This window comes from Aotus nancymaae, unplaced genomic scaffold, assembly GCF_030222135.1.
Source record: "Aotus nancymaae isolate 86718 unplaced genomic scaffold, 86718_ANA_hifiasm-v0.15.2.pri h1tg000016l, whole genome shotgun sequence".
Lineage (NCBI taxonomy): Eukaryota > Metazoa > Chordata > Mammalia > Primates > Aotidae > Aotus > Aotus nancymaae.
The window spans coordinates 79,340,835-79,367,470 of NW_026988428.1; the positions used below are offsets into that span (position 1 = coordinate 79,340,835).

At 37.0% G+C, this 26,636-nt stretch overlaps 1 protein-coding gene across 1 annotated transcript; it reads left to right on the forward strand.

Annotated features, from left to right (window-relative positions):
• The first annotated feature begins 3,305 nt into the window (after positions 1-3,305).
• On the forward strand, positions 3,306-25,313 carry STRAP (serine/threonine kinase receptor associated protein). The gene is made up of 10 exons (XM_012447611.3): positions 3,306-3,738; positions 4,469-4,604; positions 10,931-11,012; positions 11,602-11,674; positions 14,407-14,503; positions 15,723-15,860; positions 18,407-18,543; positions 20,422-20,571; positions 21,486-21,551; positions 23,785-25,313. The coding sequence occupies exons 1-10, from the start codon at positions 3,627-3,629 to the stop codon at positions 23,844-23,846; spliced, it is 1,053 nt and encodes a 350-aa protein (XP_012303034.2). The 5' UTR covers positions 3,306-3,626; the 3' UTR covers positions 23,847-25,313.
• Positions 25,314-26,636: the final 1,323 nt, after the last annotated feature.

The following is a 26,636-nucleotide window of genomic DNA, read 5'->3' on the forward strand; positions in this document are numbered from 1 at the left end:
CACCTGTACCACCTAACTTTGGAAAAATTAAAATAATAATTTTAAAAAGGTCATTGCCCACATCCCCAAATTGGAACTTTTGTTTGCAGTTGTATTGAATCTTTAAATCAGTTTGGAGATGTATTTGCTTTCTAGGTCTGCCGTTAACAGATCTTGGCAGCTTAAACAATGGAAATTTATTTTCTCACAGTTCTAGAGGTTAGAAGTCCAAGATTAAGGTGTCCGTAAGTTTACTTTCTTCTGAGGCCTCTCCTGTTGACTTGCAGATGGCCACCTTCTCACTCTGTCCTCATCCGGTCATTCCTTGGTTTGTGTTGTCTGTGTCCTCATCTACTCTTTTCATAAAGACAACTGTCGCATTGGATTAGGACCCACCCATATGACCTAATTTTATCTTATTTATCCAAGTACAGTCACATTTTGAGATAGTGAGGGTTAGGACTTTAACACAGGAATTTGGAGGAGGGGAACCCAATTTGGCCCTTAACAGGGAGCACTGACATTTTCCCAAAATTGAATCTGCCAACCCACAAACACAACATACCATTTTCCATTTATTTTAATATTATTTAATGCCCTTGATAGGGAATAACACATTTTGCTGAAAGGTGTTAAATAATATTGAACATCATGTTGGGTAATCCTTTATTTAACAAGATCCCCTTTTCTCTCTTTTGTACTGTGGTTTAAATCCTAGAGGTTGACATTTATGGACCCCATTGAAGGGCTCCCCTGTCTTCTGGGCTCTGGCTGAGTTCGACCAATGGGAAGCATGGGCAGGAGATCTAAAAGGAGATATTCATTCTCCACTTCTTGGGCTGATGGGCGGATGACAGTCGGCAGCAGTTGTGTTCCTCTACTGATTATTCCAGCTCTCGCCCAGTAGCCTTCTCCTGCAGCCATACCTTTCTAGATGAAATCAGGTTCAGATAACTGCTCCCTTTCAGTTTTGCATTCAGATCCATGGTTAGTGTTCCATTTTCTCCTTGGGGTTTTTAACCATTTGTTGTTGGTTACTTTTGATCCTGGCAACACTTCTGTAACCGATCCCTTCACTACATTGCCCTCAACTTCTACATTTCAGTGTGCCAGTATTTTTTTCTGCTGGGAAGTACACTTTGTTTTTTTATTCCTATGTACGTTATAATGCTTGATGCTATTTAATATGGCATATTTTAAAATTACATTTTCTGTTGTTGCTAATGTATAGAAATGTGATTTCTTCATTACACTTAAAAACTCAGTAACCTAGCCATTGCATTCCAGCCTAGGTAACATAGTGAGATCTCATTTCTTTAAAAAAACAAACAAACAAATTCCAGTAGCTTTCTAAATTCTCTCATTAATTCTAATAATTTGTATGAGTTTTTTTTTTTCTTTTGAGACAGGGTCTTACCTGATCGTCCAGGCTGAAGTGCAGTGGTGGAAATCGGGCATATTGCAGCCTTGGACTCCTGGGCTCAAGAGGTCCTCGTGCTTCAGTGTCCTGTGTAGCTAGGATCACAGGCACGTACCACCATGCCCAGTTATTTTTTTATTTTTATTTTTTGTAGAGCCTGGGTCTCACTTTGTTGCCCAGGTTGGTCTTGAACTCCTGGGCTCAAGTGATCCTTCCGTCTCAAACTCCCAAAGTGCTGGGAGCTGGAATTACAGGCATGAGCCACCAATCTTGCCCCTTTTCTATATATATAACCTCTAAAACAATTTCTAATCACAGATTTACAACTTTCTTTGGAACATTTACGCATTTTAAAGTTACTTGAACATCTAGTACGATGCTATATTGAAGAGGCAGTAGCAATCATCTCTGCCTTGTACCTAACCTAATACAGAATGCTTTCTGAGTTTCACTATTAGGTGTGGGGCTTCAGATACTCTATCAGGTTAAAAAATTCCCTTCTATTTCTAGTGTTTAAGAGTTCATATAAGTGAAAGATTGCTGAATTCTATCAAAAACTTTTAATACATCTTTTGATATGATTTTTCTCCTTTAACGCTTAATATTGTTAATTATATCAATTACATTAACCTGTCTTCTGATATTAAATTGACCTTGAAGCCCACACAATTGGTCATAATACATAATACTCTTAGAATCTAAATGAGCAGGAAGCAATACATTCTTTAGAGCCAAAGTAGGTACCATAAGTTACCAGTTAGATTCTTCTCTACACACAATGAACAATAAATGAACATTTATCAATATCTAACTGACCAGTTGTGTCGTTTGGAGTGGGTCTTTGATTTACCTCCATCAGTAATGCAACAATTTAATCAGTAAACACTCATGCTGAGCATGCACTAAATGCCATTCACTTTACTGGCACTAGAGTACAGATGACAAAGCCATAACCATTGCCATTAAGGAGCTCATAAGTGTGTGAGTTGTGTGTATGTGTGAGACAATAGAGTGAAGTTGGCACAAAGGAGGAGTCAAACAAAATAAAATAAAAAGCATATAGTAAGTGCTTTACTGTAAGTGAATGAATGAGTAGTAAGGAAAAAGAATGGAGACACATTTCAAGTTCTCAATCAATTTGTTTGACTTGAATCTTATAGACAGTGTTTGCTGCAAAAAGATGAAGGAAATATTCACAAACATTTATGTTGATGAAATATTTATTGGTATGTGCATTTAAAACCACATAGTATCGACGCCTACAACACTAGCAACATAGGAAAATTTACACAGCAGGAGATGGCTGGGGAATTTTTTTTTTTTTTTAAGACAGGGTCTCGCTCTTTTGCTCAGGCCGGAGTGCAGTGGCGCGACCACCGCTCACTGCGGCCTCGACCGCTCGGGTTCCAGTAATCCTCCCACCTCAGCCTCCCAAGTAGGTGGGACCACAGGTGCCACCACGCCAAGCCCATATACAGTTTTTAAATAAGACAAATTGCAAAAAATGTTGCTAGACGGTGTTCGCTGGTTTGGGCCATCAATGGGAACGGCTCCAGTGTCCGTCTAGATGATCAGATGCCGAGCACAGTCCTCAGCAGGGTTGCTCGGCGGGCACACAGCAGCCGCTGGTCCATGGGCTTATGGGAGTGGGAACGAACGGCTTTCAACTCGGCCGCGAGCCGGGAAGGCGTTCTCACCCGCTAGAGCTCGGGGCGAGGGACCCCACCTCGGTGGCTAGAGCGCTTCCAGGCGTCTGCCGTAGCCGGCGTGGGCCAGCGCTAGTGACCCGACAAGCACTCAACCAGCTCCTGCACCCTTCTGTACCGCTGTTTCTTCAAGTCACTTCTACCTCTCGAGCCTGCCCGCCCACCAATCGTCACTTCCGGCGGGTGCGCTGCATCATTTACGTCGTCACTTCCTGTCGATGCCGGTGTGGACGCTGTGAATCGTGGCTGGGTCGATTCTCCGCTTCTTCCCATCCCCTACTTTCCTCCCTCCCTCCCTTTCCCTGCCTCGTCGACGGTTGCTTGCCCGTCGCAGACTCCCTGACCCCTCCCTCACCCCTTCCTAACCTCCGTGCCACCGGATTGCCCTCCTTTTCCTGTTTCCCAGCCCAGACCCGGTGTCAGGGCGGGGGCCTGGAGGAGCCAGAGGCGCTGCAGCAGACGAGAGAAAAGACAACGACGACCCTCGACTCGCCAGTCCGGTCGCTAGGTTCGCCGCCGCCATGGCAATGAGACAGACGCCGCTCACCTGCTCTGGCCACACGCGGCCCGTAGTTGATTTGGCCTTCAGTGGCATCACACCTTATGGGTATTTCTTAATCAGCGCTTGCAAAGGTGAGCAAGGCCTCCGATTCTCGTCCCCGACGGCTGGGACTGGGTTGAAAGGGATTGGGACTCGAACGCTCCAGTGCCGAAGCACGGGGTGGGTGGGGGGAGGCGGGGAGGGAACGCTATTAACCTCTGAAGTAGGGGCCAACACTGGAGGTCCGGTGGAGAAAGCAGTGTGGTAGGGAATCCGCAACTGGAGCCGAGAGGCCGCTGGAGGACGCTTTTGTAGAGACTATTACCTCCAACTAAGACCTCTCTTCTTGTTTTCTTTTTATTGCTATTTTTGGAGGAGCTGGACAGCATTTGCCTAGACTCTCGGGACAACGCTGCAAATAGCTTTCAAGGATTTGGGGAAAGCAGAAATTAGGCCAGGCCGTGCAATACCTTACAAAGACGTTCGCTCTTGTCTCACTGGATATTCCTTTGTGGCATTAGCCTCATATTTCAAATGGGAAACTGAGGTTTAGGCTAAGATGTTTGTCCAAATTAAGACTCAAATCTAGATTGTTTTGACGCAGATCAGTATTCCCACCGAATTACAGATGCTTTTCAGAGAGAATGATCTGTTCACCTCTTCAGTTAATTTATTTCTGGACATTCCTTAGTGACTTCAATGGGCGGTTAAATAGCTGAAACAATTTTTCCACTTTGTCATTGAACATCATTATATATTTACATTTGCATCTTAGACTTTAATCTGAACTTTAAATCACATGTTTTAAAAAATATTTTCTAGATGGTAAACCTATGCTACGCCAGGGAGATACAGGAGACTGGATTGGAACATTTTTGGGTCATAAAGGTGCTGTTTGGGGTGCAACACTGAATAAGGATGCCACCAAAGCAGCTACAGCAGCTGCAGATTTCACAGCGTAAGTGTAGCCAAGATGGCTAACGTTGGTGTTCTCTGTAGAGTGTGTCCAGAAATAATGAAAAAGTTCAACCTCAGATATTCATAAAATTCTGAATCACTGGCTACTATGTAGAATGCCAGATGTTTGAGCTCACCAAAATTCCATTGTGGTCCTGTGTGCTTCTTTGTTTTCAGTGGTTCTCAAAATTTTCAGAGGCTTAAATGACTTAGTCCTTATGTTTTGATTAAGACTTAGGAATCTGCATTAACAAACACTCCAGATAATGAATGTTGATCTCCTTTACGAATGCTGCTCTGTATGTACTCCTTAGTGATATCCTACATGGATGGCCTTAGGTTTTTATTTCAATCCCAGTTTTTGTTAACTGGCTTTAGGCATCACTAACACTCATTGTATCAAACAAACAAACAAAAAAACTCAACTTCTCTTCATTTCCTAAGTTTTTAAAGGTTGAAATGTAAAGCATTCTTGATTTTCCCTTACATCTAGATTATCATCATCTTTTTTTGATTTTGCCAGTGGGATGTCTCCTGATTACAGTGTTCCTCCATGTAGTATCTGCTGCTGCCTTAGTTCACAATTATTTTTAACTTTCTTCCAGTAGTTTCTTTTCCTCCTCTTCATATTCCATATTGCTGTCAGTTGTTTTCCTAAGAACATATTTGATCATGTCACTTCTCTACCTAATGATTTTCCTGTCTTCCCTTTGCCATTTTAGTATTTCATGACCTTTGATATACATTAGAATACCAGGAGAGCTTTTCAAATATTCAAATGTATGTGTCCCAGAAATTCGGATTTAAAAATTTTTTTTGGCTTTTTACTATATATATATATATGTTATTTATACTTTTTGCTACATGTAAAAATATTTTTAGATACTTTTTACTGTACAGACACTAGCTATGTTTCCCAGGCCGTCTTAAAACTCTTGGCCTCCATGCCTCAGCCTCTCAAAGAGCTGGGGTTACAGGGGTGAACTGCCATGCCTGGCACAGAAGTTCTGGTTTGATTGGTCTGAGGATGGAGTACTGATCATACTGATCATTGGTGTTTTTTTTTTTCTTTTTTTTCTTCTTTCCTATGTGCAGCCTTAGAATTGCTGACGTGAAGGAAACACTTCAGTTGTTGACACTTTACAGTTTGCTTCATCCTAGTTCATCAGCATCATCTTCTGGCCCTGCACACCATAAACCCTACAATCTAATTATACTAAACTTATTGTTGCCAGAATATACCTTAACTGTTCTGACTTTTGACTGTTAATTATGTTATTAAACTGACTTGCAGTGGCCCTCTTTGCCTTTTTGGGAATGAATCGTGTTTTATAAATTTTGTTATCTCCAGTTCCTACTTGGTATTTGTAACTTAGGAATTTGACACTTCATTGTTTAAACTGATGAAGGCAATACCAAGAGCTGTTGTACATACACAGATTTATTAGACTTAAGAGGCTGGAGAGTATACAAGTATTATTGATTATTTATTTGTTTATTTATTTATCTATTTATTTTTGAGACAGAGTCTCACTCTGTGCCCAGGCTGGAGTGCAGTGGTGCGATCTCGGCTCACTGCAATCTCTGCCTCCCAGGTTCAAGTGATTCTCCTGCCTCAGCCTCCTAAGTAGCTGGGACTACAGGTGCATGCCACCATGTGTGGCTAGTTTTTGTATTTTCAGTAGAGACGGGGTTTTGCCATGTTGGCCAGGCTGGTCTCGAGCTCCTGTCCTGAAGTGATCTGCCTGTCTTGACCTCCCAAAGTGCTAGCATTATGGGTGTGAGAGCCATCGTTCCGGGCCTTTGATTTTTTTTTTTTTTTTTTTAACAGAATCTCACACTAAGGAGTAATTGTAAATGTGCTGCCTCCTTCATTTTAGGTAAATTAAACATACCAGTTTTAGAATGAAAAAATCAAGCTAGATTGATTTTGGTGGTGGATACGTGACTGTATGCTCTTCTTTGTTGAAACAGCATTGTTTTTATGCTTTCTTAACATTTCAGGTCTCAATGTCTGTGTTTACAAGTGGTATTAAGAGCATGAAGGTTGGAGCCAGATGACCTGTATTTGAATTGGTGGCCTCAGACACTTTATTTAACCTTTCTTTTTCTCTCATGGTACCTATCTCATAGGTTGGTTATGAATATTAAATAAATTAATACGTTTCAGATACTTAGAACATTGCCTGAAGTCTATTAAGTCTATGAAAGTGTTACATATGTAAAGTAACAATGGTAGCTACCACTAAACTATTACCACCCACACTTGATCAAAATCATATATTATTTTGAAACTAATATGGCTAAAGCCTTGAAACATTTGGCTTCCAATAAGGAAGGTTGAGTAGATTTAAATGTCAAGAAAGAATATTTTTGTGATTTTTTTTTTTTCTTCTCAGTTAAGGCTTTAGGTGCTGTGTTGGAGTGGAAAATAATAACAAACATTGGTGCTATGGGGGCATGCATTCATTTGCTTCACTATGCTGTGTATTTCCAGTTTGATCATCATAAGATTTTTTTGTTTGTTGTTTTGAAACAGGGTCTTAGGTGCCTAGGCTGGAGTGCAGTGGCTTGATCATAGCTCACTGCGGCCTCTACCTCCCAGTCTCAAGCAATCCTCCAACCTCAGCCTCCTGAGTAGTGACCACAGGCATGCACTACTGTGCTTGGCTAATCTTTGTATTTTTTGTAGAGACAGGACTTTGCCATGCTGTTCAGATTGGTCTTGAACACCTGGGCTCAAGCAATTTGCCCACCATCTTAAACCTCGATTTTCTGTAAAATGGGACTAAGACTCGTGAGATTATTGGAGGAACAGAGAGATCTTTCTCCACCATATATCCCTGAATTCCAATATAATCTCTATCACATAGTAGGTACTCAGTAAATGCTAGTTGAGATTTATCCCTCATTTATCCCTCAAGTCTATGTCTTGTGTATGGGGTATAAGAATGTGTTTGTGTGTGTGTGTGTGTATATTCCAAATGCTAGTTGAGATTTATCCCTCATTTCCTCTATGTCTTGTCTGTGGGGTATGGGAATGTGTTTTCATATTTGTGTGTGTGTGTGTGTGTGTGTGTGTGTGTGTGTAAAACTCCCAAGAATTTACTCCCCACAGCCTACCTGATTAGTCATAGTTGGTATAAAGCATTTTTAGAAACATCTTTTTTTTTCCTTCGCCCTTAAATTTCTTGGAAAACTCATTTATGGTGTGGTTATCTAGAAGTGGATTTTGGTCCTGTTTCTTGTGGAGAAATTCAGCAGAATAGGTCTGTGGACTAGTGTAGCATGTTATCTTAAGAATTCGGGCAATTGAGTCCAGTGTTGAGTACAGTGTTCCCAAAACACTATCCTCTTTGTATCTGTTTGGGAAGAGTGCCAAAGTAAAGACAGTTCTGTGCTGTGCTGCCGAGAGTGCTTAAGTAGATCTGGGATTGGGCCCAGGAGTTTATAGGTAATCAAAGTATATCACTCTTTCTTGTAAAGCCAATAGAAATGTCTAATTTTAATTTTAATAAGGTTTTTGACAAATCAAAAATGGTATCTCCTAGATGACTTGATCAACATGTTAAGGTAGTTACTCAATTTTTAAAAAATCTTAAATGGGTTTAAATAAGTTAAGCAGCTCCTATTGTGAGATTTATGGTAAGTTCATTCTGAGGATACAAAAAGTTAATCAGACAGGATTATTATGTGCAAGAAACTGGGGCTATAAGAGGTATCCATAGTTTAAGGAGATGACAAGTACTTCGTGAGATGTGAAGAAAATAAATGTTGGAGGGTTAGCTGCTGAAAGGATATTGTTAATGGCACTTTACTGTCTTGATTTGAGGTCTGCTGTCAGCTAATACATGTCAGTTTCTTGCCTGGAGATTGAATAATACATTAGGAAGTATTTAGGTTAGATGCATTTTAGGACTCTTAACTGTGAATAATGGAAATATGTCAGAGTTAGTACATGCCCTGTTAGAAAATGTCATGCCTCTATTTTAGTACTAAAATAAATCCTGTTTCTAAATAGGAGAAATCCTGTTTCTAAATAGGAGGAAAAACTACAGATACATTACCTCTTGTTAATATTACTACCTTGGTCACTCCAACTCTGTCCTCACCAGTGAATAGACACAGTCTAAGCAGATCTTAAGATTTTAGAGCTGGCATGGTGGCATTAGCCTGTAGCTACTTAGGCGGCAGAGGTAGAAGGATCTTGAGACCAGGAGTTCAAAGATAGCTTGGGCAATATAGCAAGACTCTGTCTCAAAAAAAAGAGGTTTTAAGTTTATGGAAGATTACTTAATATACTTGAAATTAGCATATCAAAGGACATTGCCCAGATTTCTTTTGAGACTTGTGAATAACTAGAATAGTAATTTTAGATACATTTGTTGTTTTCTTCACTTTTGATGCCTTATGTCATTCTAATACTTGTGAACTCTTAACACAACCATGAAGTGCATTTCCCAGTGATTAAGGTTGTATGTAAACAAAACACAAGGCAAAATTAAGCACAGTAATAAGTATAAGTGGAGTTCTGTGGCAGAACAGAAAGGAATGGTTAATTACTGGAGTTGAGAATAAATAGGTTTAAAGAAAAGATAGCATTTGAAATGAGCCCTGAGAGTGAGTAGAACTTTAATAGCTAAGAATGTAAAATACAGACTTAAGAGAATAATATGAACAAGAACATAGGAGCTTGGAAGAAAATACATAAGTTATTTGAGGAATAGTTTATAATCTGATATGGCTAGATTTAGAGAAACAATAGAAAATGAGGTTGAGGGGGCAGAGAGTTGCACTGGAATGAGAGAGAGAGGAGCAGGTTTCCAGTGCAAAGAGAAATGAATACTGGGGAGTTTACTAGCAAGATTACTTATAGTTGTCATTATTTCTTTTAAAACATTTATTCAGCCACTCATGTGACCCACATTATTATAATATTGCAAGCTTTGGTAGTGTATCATCAGAATTCCTGTTAGATGGTCTCTCCTATTTATTAACCACATTACACGTGCTATTAATGCTTATCTGGATCTTCCCTTCTTTTCCTCCTGTTATATTTCTCTTTGCTTCTTCAGACAGCTAGCTCTGTTACTTAGATTTTCTGGACAATATCTAAGTGCTTTTGTTTTTTAGTTTTTATAGCCATATATATTTGCCTTTTAATTATATTTCTTAAATGTGTTATTTAATGCATGTTTTTCTCCTCAGCTAAAGCTCTGCTAGGGCAAGAACCTACTGCGGGATATTTTTGGTCTCCCATTTGTGCCTTAGCACTAAGTGTAGAATGATACATCTTTAATATACTTTATTATGTATTTATTAGGTAGACAAAGGAAAAGATACTTCTTGCTTTTCTCTGCTTTTTTTTTCCCTCTACCATTTTATTGCCCACTGTGTTCCTAAAAATAAATACCAATTGCATTAAAGTGGAACTCTCTATGGAATATAGCTTCTTTACTCTTAGCAATTCTTTTCCCTGTCTGCAAAGTTTTCTTGTTGATTTTTCCCTTCCTGTTCTGATCTAAAATCAACTTTTTTTTCCTTGTTTAAGCTTTTTTATTTGGGGGAACCCTTTTAGAATAATTTCATAGAGCATTTTTCAACTATTACCTGCCTGGAATATACACACATACATGTATGTATACCTACAACCACCATGTATTTTGAGGTGGGGTGGGTCAGAAAAAATGAATGTAAAGATTAAAATTATCTAACAGCATTGTTTAATCAAAGGCTGATACTTTGGGGGATGTTAACTATACTAGAGTGTGAAAATTTAAGTCAGCTTTGAAGAAGAGATGAGGTGGGAATTGTCTCTCCACTATCTTAATTTAAAATTTTACTTAACCTGTATGAAGGGTTTTCATTCCCCTGTAAAATGTTTAAGGATTTCTGTTTATTTTTTATTTTTTGTTGTGCATTTGAGTGGAAATAGAGAAAAAATTGGCACGGTGAAACTAAAAATTGTTTAAAATATATTACATGCTTGCTAAAGGGATATTATGGCTGTCAGCTAAAACAAAAGTAAGTAGGATGGGTTGGTTCATGAATCTTACTTAAATTGTTAATATCTTTTCTACTGTCAAAGAAAATTAGATTCGTTATAAAGTCTTTACAGAGAAATTTCTTTTTCCTTAAGCTTGTTTAAATATTTTATCAAATGAAGTCTGTGAAGGATATTAGAGATAAAGGAGGTTTATAATACATTTATGTAACATTTCATATATCTAACTTATTTGGTACTTGTCAATATTATAATTGTATTTATACTTTTAATATATTAATATTGAGTAAGATTTATCCTACTAATTTTCTTTTTACTTTTAGCAAAGTGTGGGATGCTGTCTCAGGAGATGAATTGATGACCCTGGCTCATAAACACATTGTCAAGACTGTGGATTTCACACAGGTACCAGAAAATGAAATTTATTTTAGTGAGTTAAGTTCCTATTATATAGTGTGATAATGACTTTATATTTGATTGGTGTGTATATTTGATTTATACATTTTGTGTGGAATATTTGTTATTTCTTGGTTTATATTGATTTGATTGTATATTAAGTTCTATGAATTTGTTTCATTGTTAATCCTGTCAAGCTTTTAAGGTACTGTGGAACAAGTAGCAGTCCTTCAACAATAGCAAAAAACATCTGAAAAGCTCAGTAACCTTTCCCAACTACTTATAGAAAGGAGAAGATAAATATGAAGTAATCACTAAAGGGCCTCTCACGAGGGAGAAGAGTAGGATCAGGGCAGAATGAAATAATTCATGTATATGTAGTGTAGTATGACACTTTTGGTCTGGAAAGCTTAAAAGGCTTGTCAGTTACAAGAAGGGCAGCTGTTCCACTGTGTCTTTTAGAAGTAATTGGTTACGCCTTGCATCTCTTTGTGATGTCTGTGAGCTAGATTTTGATTTTATTTGGTGTTGAAGAAGTTTGAAAGAGAAATAACTATTAAAATGGTTAATCTCTTAACATTTTACTTTGTGTTTTTAGGATAGTAATTATTTGTTAACCGGGGGACAGGATAAACTGTTACGCATCTATGACTTGAACAAACCCGAAGCAGGTAAGCATAATTTATGCATCACCTTGTACTTTTATTTCCTTTTAATTTAAATAACTGATTAAAGAATTTCATGCTCAGTACTCAAATTTGAAAAATATAATCAAAAAGAAGAAAATTAAAACATAATTCATCAGTTTTTGGTTTATAAACTTTGTCTTTTTTTTTCCTGCACAGTTTTTAAAAAATGAGTTTGCTACGTTGCTCTTGTATAACCTTCTTCCAAATTGAAAATTTATTGTGGCGAATTTTTATCATTAAGTTTTAAAACGGGGCAGAACAGTATTTCTTGGTACAAAAGAGTGGTTACTTATATAGAAAGTGGTGATGGTGAGAATTCTCAGATGTGTATACATATTGCTTAGATTTTTGAAGCATGTAAATATATTAGCTATTCAAAAGAATTTTTAAAAATCTGCAATGACAGTTTTTTTCACGTCACTAAATAGTCTATGAACTATTTGTAAGGCCTTTCTGGATTTCCATCCTGTGGATATATCATCGGTGAATTAACTAGTTTCCTGTTTTGGCCTGTTTGGGCCATTTACAAATTTTAAATATTAAAAGCAGTATTTTTGCTAAAGATTCTTGTAGTTGCAAATATTTTCACAATGGTTTTTTTAAGATAATTAGGCAAAAGTAGAATTGGTGGGACAAAGAGGTGTAGAATTGTTGGAAGGTGGCTGGGCACGGTGTCTCACGCCTGTAATCCCAGCACTTTGGGAGGCCGAGGCGAGCGGATCACCTGAGGTCAGGAGTTCGATACCAGCCTGGCCAACATGGTGAAACCCCATCTTTACTAAAAATACAAAAAAATTAGCTGGGCATGATGGCGGGTACCTGTAATTCCCAGCTACCTGGGAGGCTGAGGCAGGAGAATCCTTTGAACCTGGGTGGCAGAGGTTGCAGTGAACTGAGATCATGACATTATACTCCAGGCTGGGGTACAAGAGCGAAACTCCTCAAAAAAAAAATTGAATTGTTGGAAGCCATTGATAGATACTACCAAAGTGTCTTCCAATAAAGTATAAGTGTATATATATGTATCTATACCCAACATGTTTTAGTGAACATTGGTAGCTAACTTTATCTTTGTCAATTTAGTAGAAGAAAATAATTCTGTGGTATTAATGTGAATATTCATGAGATTAAAATGCTGTTGAATACCATTTTAATGTATTTCCTTCTTTATGAAATAACTGCCTGTCTTTACCCTTTGCCCATTTATCTGTTGTGTTATTCATGTTTTTCATACTGGTTTTTAAAGTTTCTTTATTGAATTCTAATTTATCATTTGCTTTTAAATTTTGTTAAGGTGGTTTTATGGTATATACGTTTTAAAAATTTTGATGACGAAATCCTTTATGCATTCTCTGATTTTACAGAAATATGGGTATCTTCCCTCATCCACATATTCACCTTTGTTTTATAATATTTTAATAATTTCCCTCACCATATATACACTTAGCTATCAAAACATGGCAGTCATAATTTTGTTTTATTGTATATTTGGTATCTTTCAAATTTTATTATGTGGGCATTTATGTAGTCATAAATCTATAAAATTTAAGAGAGTCAGAACCACATTGAAAAGTAAGCAGTTATTCTCTTGAGATACCTTCCATTTCTGAGAGCTTTTAAAAATATTTTACATTTTTAAAATTTCTTATTTTAACTAAGTGTTAGAGTAGTTTGTTATGAAAACTTTTAAGAGGAAGAAACAAACTGCATTTACAGATTTTTTTTATTCTCCATTGTATGTAGGAGTTTTTTCTCCTTTCTTTTTTGATAAATGTATGCCAAAACATAGCAAAATACTCTGACCTCATTTAATCTATGAACTCATTCGACAAAGTAAGGTGGTTCAGGGATTGGGTCAACATTTTTCATCTCTTTACCTTTCCCAAAGCTGCTTTTTGAAAGTTGCGCTTTCACTGTTTTCACTGTGCTGGTAGCAGAAATGATAGCAACTTCCTGAGGTTTTACTGTGTATCAGGCATCTGTTAAGCACTAGTCTCATTTGTAACCATTGTTATTTCATTTTACAGATAAGGAAATATAGTTAAAAAGTTAAGTAACATGCCCAAAGGTGAAAATAGTGTTGAATGGCATTGCCTCCAGTGTTTGCTTTTGTTCCCAGAAGCAGCAGTAAAGGTTTTTTGAAGTCCTTTGAAAGGATAATTTACAGGTTCAAGTTCCCTTCCTTTTTTTTTTATGCTTTCCTTACAGTGTAGAAACATTTTCTTTGCTGTCCTGCTATTTCCCTTTTCCTTCCAACCCTTATTTTCCATTAGTTACTACCAATAGCTGCTTGAATGAAGGTCCCAGAGTTAGCGTTAGTGCTAGAATCAGTTTCAACTGTCTTGTTCCTGGGTCCATGTTCTTACTAAGTTATGCCACATTAATTATTCTTTTATTTCATGGCAATAGAATAATGCTTTTGACTGTTATCAGTTGTGCAGAAAATTAGCCTAGAGGGAGTGAGTCGTGCATTCACTCAGCTACATGTAGCAAGCGTGGTAGTTCCTTTGGTCTCTGTCATGCAGGTAAGTTTATGTTCCAATATAGAAAAACTAACTGTATTCTGTATAAACATCAAGTTTGAATTGGACTGGGCTTTGAAAAGTTGCAGTCTAATTTAAAATGTGTGTTTTAAAAATATATAATTGTTCCAATTTTGTTCAGTTTAAAAAATCACATATTAACAAATGTACTTTAAATTGTTTTATCTCAAGAACCCAAGGAAATTAGTGGTCACACTTCTGGTATAAAAAAAGCTCTGTGGTGCAGTGAAGATAAACAGATTCTTTCTGCTGATGACAAAACCGTTCGGTAAGTAATTTTTCTTTAATAGTTTACAATTTGAGGCCGGGCATGGTGGCTCATGCCTGTAATCCCAGCACTTTGGGAGGCGAGGCAGGTAGATCATTTGAGGTAAGGGATACAAGACTAGCCTGGCCAATATGACAAAGCATTGTCTCTACGAAAATTACAAAACTTAGCCAGGCATGGTGGCATACACCCATAATTCTAGCTACTCGGGAGGCTGAGGCAGGAGAATCACTTGAACCTGGGAGGCGAAGATTTTAGTGACTTGAGATTGTAGCATTGCACTCCAACCAGGGCGACAGAGCAAGACTGTCTCAAAAAAAAAAAAAAAAAAAAAATTACAAATTGAAAAATATTTTACCTTAGAGTATATTTTAAATTTTAATATCTGTTTTGTGGGGAAAATGGCCTGAACATTAAAATTTAATTTGCACACAGGTCACATTTATCTGGAGCTAATCATTTACTATTATAGGTTGGGTATCCCCAACCCGAAAATCTGAAATTTGTAATGCTCTGAAATCTGAGACTTTGAGTGCCTACTTGATGCTTAAAGGAAATGCTCATTGGAGCATTTTGAATTTCCAATTTTCAGGTTAGGGATTCTCAATCACTAAGTGTCTAATGCAGATATTCCAAAATCTGAAAAAGTTTGAAGTCCAACTTCTTTCTGGTCCCAAGTATTTTCAATAAGGGATACTTACCTTGTATATACTGACAGCAAAATTCAGAAGAAAACTAAAATTACTGATACCTTTATAAGCAGGTGTTCTTAACCTGGGTCTGTGGACAGGCTGACTAAAGGGAGGGTCCATGAAGCCTCTGAAATTCCTTACAAAATTTTGTGTGCTGATACCTGATATATATTTCTTTGGAAAGATGTGTAGCTATCATTAGATTCACAAAAGCAGATTATAAGAACCACTATAGCAATCCTGAAATTGACTAGATAAGAACTTGTCTTAAAAAATGTAGTTTTGCCACATTGGGAAGTGTATTTAGGTATTAAAGTTGATTTTACTTACAAGCTATCATGTATAATTTGACATTGTATACAGAAACCCAGACTTTCTTTTTATTATCTGTAGTTTGTGAGTTAGGATGAATGTTGTTTTTCTGTGATTGTAATTGTTCTTTCATTGGCTAATCTGTAGATGTAATTAGGATTTACAAATTTTTTTCTTACATGACTAAACATCATATTTTTATCTTTATTTTGCAGACTTTGGGATCATGCTACTATGACAGAAGTGAAATCTCTAAATTTTAATATGTCTGTTAGTAGTATGGAATATATTCCTGAGGGAGAGATTTTGGTTATAACTTATGGACGATCTATTGCTTTTCATAGTGCAGTAAGGTATGCCCAAGAATACTTTTCATTTTCTTTTTTAGGTAACAAAGGTCCATTAGGCAACTGAAAAATTGAAAGATACTTGCTTTTTTTTAAAGTAAAGAGGAAGGCCGGGCACGGTGGCTCATGCCTGTAATCCCATCACTTTGGGAGGCCCAGGTGGGTGGATCACGAGGTCAGGAGATTGAGACCATCCTGGCCAACATGGTGAAATCCCGTCTTTAAAAAAAAAAAAAAAGAAGTAAAGAGGCCAGGTGTGGTGGCTTATGCCTATAATTGCAGCACTTTAGGAGGCTAAGGTGGGAGGATGGCTTGAGACTAGCCTGGACAACACAGTGAGACCCCCATCTCTACAAAAAATAAAATTAGCTGGGCGTGGTGGCACACACTTATAGTCCAGCTGCTCTGGAGGCTGAGGTGGGAGAATTGCTTGAGCCTGGGAGGTTGAGGCTACAGTGTGCTGTGATGTTGACACTGCCCTCCAGCCTGGGTGACAGAGCGAGACCTCCGCTGAAGAAAAGAAAAAAAAAAAAGCAAAAACTACTGGATTGGTGCTGTAATTGATGTTTTTTACTATATAAAACCAGTGTGGGCTGGGGCATGGTATCTCAAGCCTATAATCCTAGCATCCTGGGAGGCTGAGGTAATCGGATCTCTTTAGGTCAAGGGTTGGAGACCAGCCTGACCAACATGGTGAAACCCTATCTCTAAAATAAAAATACAAAAAGAAAAAAAATTAGCTGGGTGTGGTGTTGGGCACCTGTAATCCCAGCTACTTGGGAGGCTGAGGCAGGAGAATTGCTTAAGCCCAGGAGGTGGAGGTTGCAGTGAGCTGAGATCGTGCCATTGCACTCCAGTCTGGGTGACAGAGTGAGACTCTGTCTTGAAAAACAAAGCAGTGTGATCTTGATTCCACTATTTATTTTTACCTTAAAATTTTAGAGAAGGAATAATCTTATTTCTATTCCTATGTGCAGACTTAATTATTTTTTTAAAGAGATTCAAGTTTTGCAACTTTAAATGTAGTAAATACTCTTGTAGAAAGACTGGATGATATAACAGTTGAAAAAAATGTACTCACAATATTATAACCATAGGTGCAAGAATGTTAATGGTAGCTGTATTTTCTGCTAGTCTTTTTTTCTATGTTATGTATGTGAGTATACAGTATTTGTGTTTTTTTCTTTAATTACTAGGACCATAATGAATGTCATTTTGATTTTTTAATTTAAAAATATTGTTAGCTATTTAAAACTTCTTAGAAAACATTTTTAGTTGATACACTGTATTACATTTTAAGTTGTCTTAAATTATGGGTTAGTTTCCCTATTTTAGCACTACGGTGAATGCTCTGGTACATCCTGCGTGTTTCTTTACAGGAGATAGGATCCTGTAAGTAGAATTATCAGTTCAAAGGGTAAAAATGGGTTTAAAGTTCTTAGTTACATGTGACACTTAATTATTTCCATAAAGATTATACCACATTACACTTTGATTGGTATTTGACCAATGTCTTAACCGTGTGTTTAAAGGGCTACTTGCAGAGTTAAACTTCACTAAACTGGGAGAAGGAAAGAAAAGGCAGTAAAATTGGAGGAGAGCAATTAAGAATGTCAAGGAGTTTATACACATACAGTGAACTGATAAGAGTAGAATACTATTGCCTGGAGCTGTCAATTGGTATATTAATGCTGTTCATTCACTTCTGCAGTTAGACAAATCCCATGTTGGTGGCAAAAGTTTTCTGGCCCCTTGAATATTCTAGCATTTGAGCCAGACGTTGTTATGTAGTGATCCTGCATAAGTCATGACTAACTTTAATTATCATGCTTTAAAGTATATGATGATAAGAAACATTTAGGAACTGGGATACTATAATGTTTTGTATTGGAGGCCTTTCGTGAGTTTTAGGGTTAAACTGAAAAAGAGCTAATGTCCAGACTGTAATTAATTTTAAGATGAAGCTATTATTATGCATTGATTTTTATTATGTAACTAGAGCCCCAAATTTTGTTAGTTTTTTACTGCCTTATAGTAAAAACTTCTTAGCAGTTTATGTTTTATGACATTCAAAGTTTATCTTGCTGAAGAGCTTAAACCCTAAGCAGTTGATAATAATATATAAATAATCCTTTATATTAATTCATTATCTACTGTGAAAACTTTTTCTATTTACAAATATAATATGTGCTTGTAGAAAAATGAAACAATATAGGTGAAATTTATTTAAAAGCAAAAATCCCAATGTATTATTCATACTGTTTTAATTAGCCAACACTCATTTCCAGGAAGACATTCACTGCATAAACTAGATATCGCTCCATCAAAATGTCTTTGTATTCCTGAGATGAGCTCCACTTGGGCATAGTATACATCTGAATTTTTGTTTTGCTAATAGAGCTTTTTTGCATCAGTGTTTATGTTTGAGTAAATGTATATTTAATTGTTCCTTGGATTTCAGAATTTAAGAACCGTTTAAATAACTCATTATTTTCTTGTATTATTTATACAATATTCAAGATTTGTAAATACTACTTAAATTTTTTTTTCAGTTTGGACCCAATTAAATCCTTTGAAGCTCCTGCAACCATCAATTCTGCCTCTCTTCATCCTGAGAAAGAATTTCTTGTTGCAGGTGGTGAAGATTTTAAACTTTATAAGTATGATTATAATAGTGGAGAAGAATTAGGTGAGTTGTTCTCTTTGGCCTCCCTTACAGTGATGTGATTACCTTTATCATAGTTAAGTTCCAGTAATTAACACCTCATTTATGTAACATGCTGAAAGCCAGTTTTTCAGTTAACTTAACGGTGCTTATAAGTGAAAAAGTAAAGGAGTTTTAACCATTTGGGTTAGATGCTTTTATAGATCTGTAAACAAAGTATGCGGAAATTTGTCCTTCTAACTGAAGTTCATCATTATGCTGATATTATGCATTATAGTACCATGATTTTTAGGCTTTATTGGTTGGGAGGGAGAGGGGAATCTTAGGTCAAAGTCATATGTTAAACAGATGCAAGGCATTGTTTCTGAAGTATGTTGTCAGTGTGTAACCCCATCTACTTGGCCCATCTTCCTTTTGGCCAACTTCGGAATCCCTAAGACTCTATAAAGAACAATGTGTGTGGGAAAAACCACTGTAGCATATTGCAGGGATACCTTTAGGAATCTGAATTGGAGAGTTATTTTTCTGTTTTTTATTTATTTTATTCTATTTTGGAGTTCAGTTTTGCTTTCATTTTTATAACAGTCCTTTGTAAGGGGAAAGAAAAGTCCTGCGGATTAGTTTGAAGTTAACGTATATTTATCTGATGGACCAGATATTTCACATAGTTACATGTGATTCTCAGTGTCTACTTTTAGCCTTCCCAGATAGTTTTTGCTTTTAATTAAAAAATATATTTAGCTTTTATAAATATATATTTTTGTCTATAAGCTGTCACTTCTTGTTCTTATCTGTTTCTAGCTGTCCTGCTTTACCACTCAAAGAACTGAGCTTGCTAGAATTATACACAAAGAACAAAAGACAATTTTTTGTGTTTTGTTTCTTGGGGAACATTGATTTGTCTGGTTTGCACAAATGGAACCTTGGTGATGGACCATGTAGAATCTATTTTAATTGCTTATAGTTCAGCTTTTATTGCTTGAATACAAGTGACTTATAAGTAAGATACTCTTTTCTGTTACTTTTATTTAATGCCAGTTTTCAAAGTTTTAGAATGTTTTGGTTCCGTATTTTATTCTTTTTCAAGATGAGAAAACTGAATTATTTGCCTGAGATATGAAGTCACAGTAAATACCAGACCTGCCCAGCCTTTCTCTTTCCAAAACCTGTGTTCTTTCTACTCTTACAACTTTCTATTCTCTGGTTGGACAGAGATGGGAGACAGAATAGGAACATTGGTCCAGTAAGGAGCTTTGAGAACTGGTTAGGTGATGAGGCAATAGAAAGTAAATGAGAAAGGTTCATACATAAAGGTACTACTTGAATATAACATTGCTCCTAATGTGTACATTTTCTCATTAGGTTCTGTAGATTAAAATATTTATGGATCAGTGTCGATCCTGTATCTCACCTTTCTGTGTGACAGTTAGTGGACTGTAGATAGCCTGGTAGGAAATTAAGAGGCAAAGTGTGTGAAAGAGCTCCATCTGGTGGCTCTCTAGAGTCATGATAAAAATTGGTTTTCTGAGAAATAGGCAGTTAGTTTAGGATATGGAAATTGGAGATTGAACTAATAAGACTTTAAATTTACTTTCTATAGAATTTATAGGGTGTTCATTTGCCTCTTTTTCTCCATTCTTAATGAGACATGAAGCCTTATTTACTTTTTTAAAGAGACACTCTGCAACTAGAATGTGTGCTAGATTTGGAAAGGAGTAATCTTACAGAGAAATGGTCAATGATGTACCACTTTTGTGATGACAAATTATTTTTAATTAAGTAAAGTTTTTAATGTTTGTCCTTAAGAATTTTTCATCTCCCCAGTAACACAGACAGTATTTTTTACCATATCAGTATTTAACCTAATAGTTAAAATTATCTAATAGCCTTCTTCTTTCTCAGAATCCTACAAGGGACACTTTGGTCCTATTCACTGTGTGAGATTTAGTCCTGATGGAGAACTCTATGCCAGTGGTTCTGAAGATGGAACATTGAGACTATGGCAAACTGTGGTAGGAAAAACATATGGCCTTTGGAAATGTGTGCTTCCTGGTAAGAACTTTTATTCAGAATTATACGATTTTAAAAATGTGTGATTTTGTGTCATTTTTAATCATTAATTTTATTTTAGGGTGTCTGTCTTCTATAAATTTTAAATTATATATTATGGTTTAAGCAGAGAGAAGCCCAAGATTGTAAATTGACCAGAGAAAGGGTTGTGTTCTTGTGTTTGTTTGAAGTTTTTTGTTGTATGGCTGGGCGAGGTAGCTCATACCTGTAATCCCAGTACTTTGGGAGGCCAAGGTGGATAGAGATCACTTGAGGTCAGGAGTTCAAGACCAGTCTGGCCAACATGGTGAAACCTTGTCTCTACTGAAAATACAAAAATTAGCTGGGCATGGTAGCAACATGCCTGTGATCACAACAACTCAGGAGGCTGAGGCACAAGAATCACTTGAACCCGAGAGGCAGAGGTTGCAGTGGGCTGAGATCACGCCACTGCACTCTAGCCTGGGTGACAGAGTGAGACTCGGTCTGGAAAAAAAAAAACAACCGAAATTTGTTGTACTATCTAGTCTTGTCCTAAATTTTTTACTAGCACGTTTTATTACTGGAATAGATCTAATTCAAAATTTGCTGGAAGGCAATATAAGAAATTTATCAGTAAATGTATCTAATCCCTGAATAGTGTTACTCACTGATCTACACCAATAAAAGTAAACATATTTTTAATAAAAATAGATACCTAGTTACTAATCCCTAAGTAGTTGTAGTATGAACCCAGAAGTAATTTTGAAGAAAGACATACTACTTTAGAATCACAGTTATTTAAAAAGGAGTTATTTCTATTATATTTTATAGCCATTGCTTGGAATAGTCTTATGTTACTCTTCTTGCTTATTGAACACTAGAAATTTCTTGTAATAGTGTAATTCATATAATCATCACTGCTTTTCTTTTTACAGAAGAAGATAGTGGTGAGCTGGCAAAGCCAAAGATTGGTTTTCCAGAGACAACAGAAGAAGAGCTAGGTAAATGCTAATGAATTGACTTTTATAAGAGTCCAGGGGGATTTAAAATTGACTATAACAGTTTTATTCATTGGCAGAAGAAATTTATTAAATATGAACATATTTAAATAATGGAAAGTTTAAATATTTGTATATGTATATATACATATTTATAAACTAAATATTTAAGTACCTTCTGCATAGTAATAGGCACAGAGATATAGTATGGGCACGACTGATGTGGTTAGTCTTTCAGAGCTTAGAGTCTAACTTGGGACACATGCCAAAACAAACAAATTATTGTAAGGGGGATTTTAAAAAGCTTCCTAGAGAATTGACATTTAAACTGGGACCTGAGGATGAGCAGGAGTGATTTAGGTGAGGTCATGAGATGGGGTGTTGATAGGGACAGGATGGAAAAGTTCATAGCAGGAAACCTATGTTAACTAAAAGCACAGAACCAAAAAGGAGTGTAGCATATGAGGTACTAAGAGAACTCCGTTCCTTGAGGTTAAAGAGCAAAGGCAAAGTGAAGCTGGAGAAGCTGGATCATTTGAGGGCCTCTTGCTATATCAGGACTTGGGGAGTTTTATACTAAAAGCAATGAGAAACCTTTGATTTTTAAGAAGAGGAATTTAAAAGATTGCCTTGGGAGTTTGAGACCAGCATGGCCAACATGGTGAAACCCTGTCTCTACTAAAAATACAAAAATTAGCTGGGTGTGGTGGCAGATGCGTGTAATCCCAGCTACTCAGAAGGCTGAAGCAGGAGAATAGCTTGAACCCAGGAAGTGGAGGTTGCAGTGAGCTGAGATCGTGCCACTGCTCTCTAGGCTGGGTGACAAAAGAGAGACTCTGTCTTAAAATGCATATATATTATATATATATATATATATATATATATAGCCTTGGCTGTAGCATGTAGAAAGAACTCGACTGGGAATAAGAGTGAACATAGACCAGTTAGGGGGCATTGTAGTCCAGATGAGTGATCATGCAGGTTGTTTTGTTTTGTTTTGTTTGTTTTGGAGTCTCGCTCTGTCGCCCAGGCTAGAGTGCATTGGTGTAATCTCAGCTTGCTGCAATCTCCGCCGCCCAAGTTCAAGCAATTCTCCTGCCTCAGCCTCCTGAGTAGCTGGGATTACAGGTACATGCCACCACACCCAGCTGATTTTTGTATTTTTAGTAAAGATGGGGTTTCACCATGTTGGTCAGGCTGGTTTTGGACTCCTGACCTGGTGACCTGCCCCCTTGGCCTCCCAAAGTTCTGGGATTACAGGCATGAGCCACCGTGCCCAGCCAAACATGTAGATTTTAATAAGGGAATTGCAATGAGAACCAAAAATGGTAGATGGAGTTGAGAGTCTTTTGTTAGACTTGTTAGAATTGTGAGATTGCTGAGTGGGGGTACAATAAGGAAGATTTGAGATTGCTGCACGAGAAACTGGGTATGATGATTTTCGGGGAGAATGGGAAGGTGTTTACTACCATTTACCCGATTAGAATTTTCCTTAAATTTTTTTATTGTTAAATCACCTTCTTGCTAAAACTTAATGTTGATGGTTAATGTTTTGCTTTAAATAGCATTAAATATTTGGATTTGAATCACTAAAAGAGAGGCCAGATCTTTCAAAGACATGACTTTAATTCAGGGTTTATTAGATAGCTGGAGTCATTGAAAATTTAGGCCACAAAGGGACCCTTGGAGGTTGAGTTATGGTGTAAGATAGTCTAGTGGATAAAACACATGAACTCTTTCTTCTTTGCCTTTTCAATCCTTTTCAGTGACATGCATCTCTAGTTGTTAGTGGCATGCACAGTTGTTCTCTTCTTCCCCTTACCATAGTATGCTTTAAAAGCACTTTTTATTCCTTCTTTTTTTTTTTTTTGAGACGGAGTTTCACTCTTATTACCCAGGCTGGAGTGCAATGGCGTAATCTCGGCTCACTGCAACCTCCGCCTCCTGGGTTCAAGCAATTCTCCTGCCTCAGCCTCCCGAGTAGCTGGGACTACAGGTGTGTGCCACCATGCCCAGCTAATTTTTGTATTTTTTAGTAGAGACGGAGTTTCACCTTGTTGACCAGGATGGTCTCGATCTCTTGACCTCGTGATCCACCCGCCTTGGCCTCCCAAAGTGCTGGGATTATAGGCGTGAGCCACCGCGCCCGGCCCCTTTTTATTCCTTCTTAAACAGAAATGTAGATTTGCTGCTGTTATTAAGTTGACTAATGTGACTTTTTTTTTTTAACTTGTAGAAGAAATTGCGTCAGAGAATTCAGATTGCATCTATTCTTCAACTCCTGATGTTAAGGCCTGAGTATCAATCATATGCTGCAGTTAGTATACAACTTACGGACTAAAATGAGCAAGCAGAGAAAAGCATCAGCCTTCCAGAGTTACTCTCTGCTTAAGGCAGAAACAGCAGTAAATAATGGGGAAAATGAATTAGCTCCAGTGCTGAAACAACTAACTTGGTGTTACCTGTAAGTGAAAACTCGAGTATCAGATGAAGGGAGGTGGTTATCCTCTTGTAGTACAGTGGCCTATCATTTTTTTAATGAATATATACAAGCCAACATCCAATTTCTATTATTACAATTAGGGTTCTTGTAGCTGTTTATGTTATTATGGAGAAGAAAAATATATTGGCTTATTTTTCTGACTTTCTTAAAGCAGAATGCCTTTTTTTTTTGGCTTTAGTTGTAAAGAAGAGGGAATACATGATAAAGTAACTGGTTTGATTCCTCTTTCATTGTACACTGCTTCTGAACATCTAATTGTTTTTAGTTGTCTAAATAAAATGCCTCTAAAACAAAACAACGTTCGGTTTTTTGGGGGGAATAACTCCTAATTTGAGTTTTATGAATGGAAATAGCCAGAAAGTTTTTCTGTATCATAACCATAGCAAAAGGTAAGCTGATTAAATAATCTATATTAACATTATTTTCTAGTACTGAGATTCATTACTTGTACTGAGTTTTTGAAATTCTCGTGTCCTTTACTAGTGTTTCATTTACTTCCTCTATTCCCAGATTGGATAGAAGAAGTACTTGGCATGTGTTTTTAAATGATATATTTAAATAATGCATGCTAGTTATGGGGGGAAAAAAATCAACTGAAATTAGCAGTAAGCAGAATGATCACGTAAAATCCTATCACTCCTCAAAAAACTTAAAGTCAAATGATTGTTAATGTACATTAGGGCATCTCTATATGTATATACAGATAGATAGAATGGATTTTATAAAAATGGGATTACTATAGACCTGCAGTGGTTTAAGAAGTATGGAATTTACTGCATTCTTTAAATTTGGGTAGCATTCAGAAAGCCCTTTTATCAGCCTTCTAATAAATTAGATCAACTGAGTTCAGACTTATAATTTATTTATATATAGAGGGCATATTAGACTAGTAATTTGAAAATAGTTGAAATGAATAAATAAAATCTCTGCCAACTTCCTTTTACTCCTGATCAGTCTTGTGAGTGAACCTTGGTAACTTTTCTTAAAAGCAATATGAATCAACCAAAGAATAAGATTAATTTTTAAGGATTTGTGATAAGCAGAAGAAAGCACTGTAGGCTGTGACAACCTGTGAGGGCCAAAAGAAATTTAGGGGAGCCAACTGGTGATCCACATGGGTTTTCATAGAGTGGTACTATTTTCCTGTCAGCTTGTTACATGCTTGAACCTCTGGTTTGCAGCAGTGTTGTCATTGTATCAGCGGTTGCTCAGACTCTAATTAGAGTCTGATTTACCCTCAATAAAGTTTGGTATTTATCAGATTGGAATCATAAAGTTGCCTGTTATTTATGAACCAAGGGAATTTCTACTTAGGTTTCATAAAATCTAATGACCCTGTACAGGTACAATCCTTTGTGTATTGGTTTCCTGCTGCTACTATAACAAGTGACCACAAATGTGTACCTTAAGACAACACAAATTCGTTATCTTATATTTTGGGAGGTCAGAAGTCCACAATAGGTCTTGCTGGGCTTAAATTAGGGTGTCAGCAGAGATGCAAGCCTTCTAGAGGCAATACAGGACAATCTATTTCCTTGCCTTTTCTAGCTTCTAGAAGCCAGCTGCATTCCCTGGCTCACGGTTCCTTCCTCTGTCTTTACATCCAGCAGTTTCCATTTTTTAATCTCTGACTCTTAATGTGACTCTGCATCTCCTGCTGCCCTTCTTTTACTTATAAGGAAGTTTGTAATTACATTGGGCCTACCTGGATAATCCAGGATAATCTTCCCATTTCAAGATCTTCAATTTAATCATGTCTGCAGAGTCCCTTTTGCCATATAGAGTGACATATTCACAGGTTCTGAGGATTGGAAAGTGGACATCTTTGTGGGGGCTATTAGTCATTAGTCTGCTCACCACAAATTGTAATGGTAGAATCCTACAGTAGAATTTAACAAAACTTTCAAGTACATATTTCTAGAGCAGTGGTCACTTTTCTGTTCTCACCAAACCTTCAGCAGCATTCAATAATTGTCCACTTCCTTGTTTTTGATTTTTTTTTTTTTATCTTCTCTGAAACTATTCTCTTTTTATAGCTTACTGACTCCTGTATTTGCCAGTTCCTTTTTTTCTTAACCTCAGATCTGGACTGTACTTTCTAGCTCTGTTCTCTCTAAAATATCATCTGCTGTGTAACATTCAGTATCTTCTGATACCTTCTAAATTGTCTATCTGGCCTGCCTCTCTGAGCACAGAGTTTGACAGCATAGTTGAGTGCTTCATCTTAACCTTTTATAAGCCTCTGAGACTTACCTATCATTAAGTCTTGATTTTTTAATCAAACCTATTTCTTCCTCAACATTTTTCCATTCCACTAACTGGTACTAACTTATTCTTACTTGTTCAAACTAAAAGACATGGAAATCAGTTTGGTTCTCTCTCATCCCCGTATCTATATGTAAATCCTATAGACCCTTTCGAAGCTGTGCTTTGCCTCCTCTCCATTGTTACCACCTTAGGCAGGCTACCTTTATTTCTCAGTTTCTTGGTAACCGCTCCCTCTTGCCCCTACTCATTCACCTGGTTCTTTTTCCATCCATCCTCCACACAGTAGGAAAGGTACTGCTTTAAGATTTGAAGAGACC

What these genes read in the sequence shown, in the direction of transcription:
- STRAP (XM_012447611.3), top strand. Translation starts at nt 3,627, where the DNA reads ATGGCAATGAGACAGACGCCGCTCACCTGCTCTGGCCACACGCGGCCC. An exon ending in TAATAGTGGAGAAGAATTAG is followed by an intron (nt 18,544 to 20,421) that starts GTGAGTTGTTCT and finishes CTTCTTTCTCAG; the next exon opens with AATCCTACAAGGGACACTTT. An exon ending in TTGGAAATGTGTGCTTCCTG is followed by an intron (nt 20,572 to 21,485) that starts GTAAGAACTTTT and finishes TTCTTTTTACAG; the next exon opens with AAGAAGATAGTGGTGAGCTG.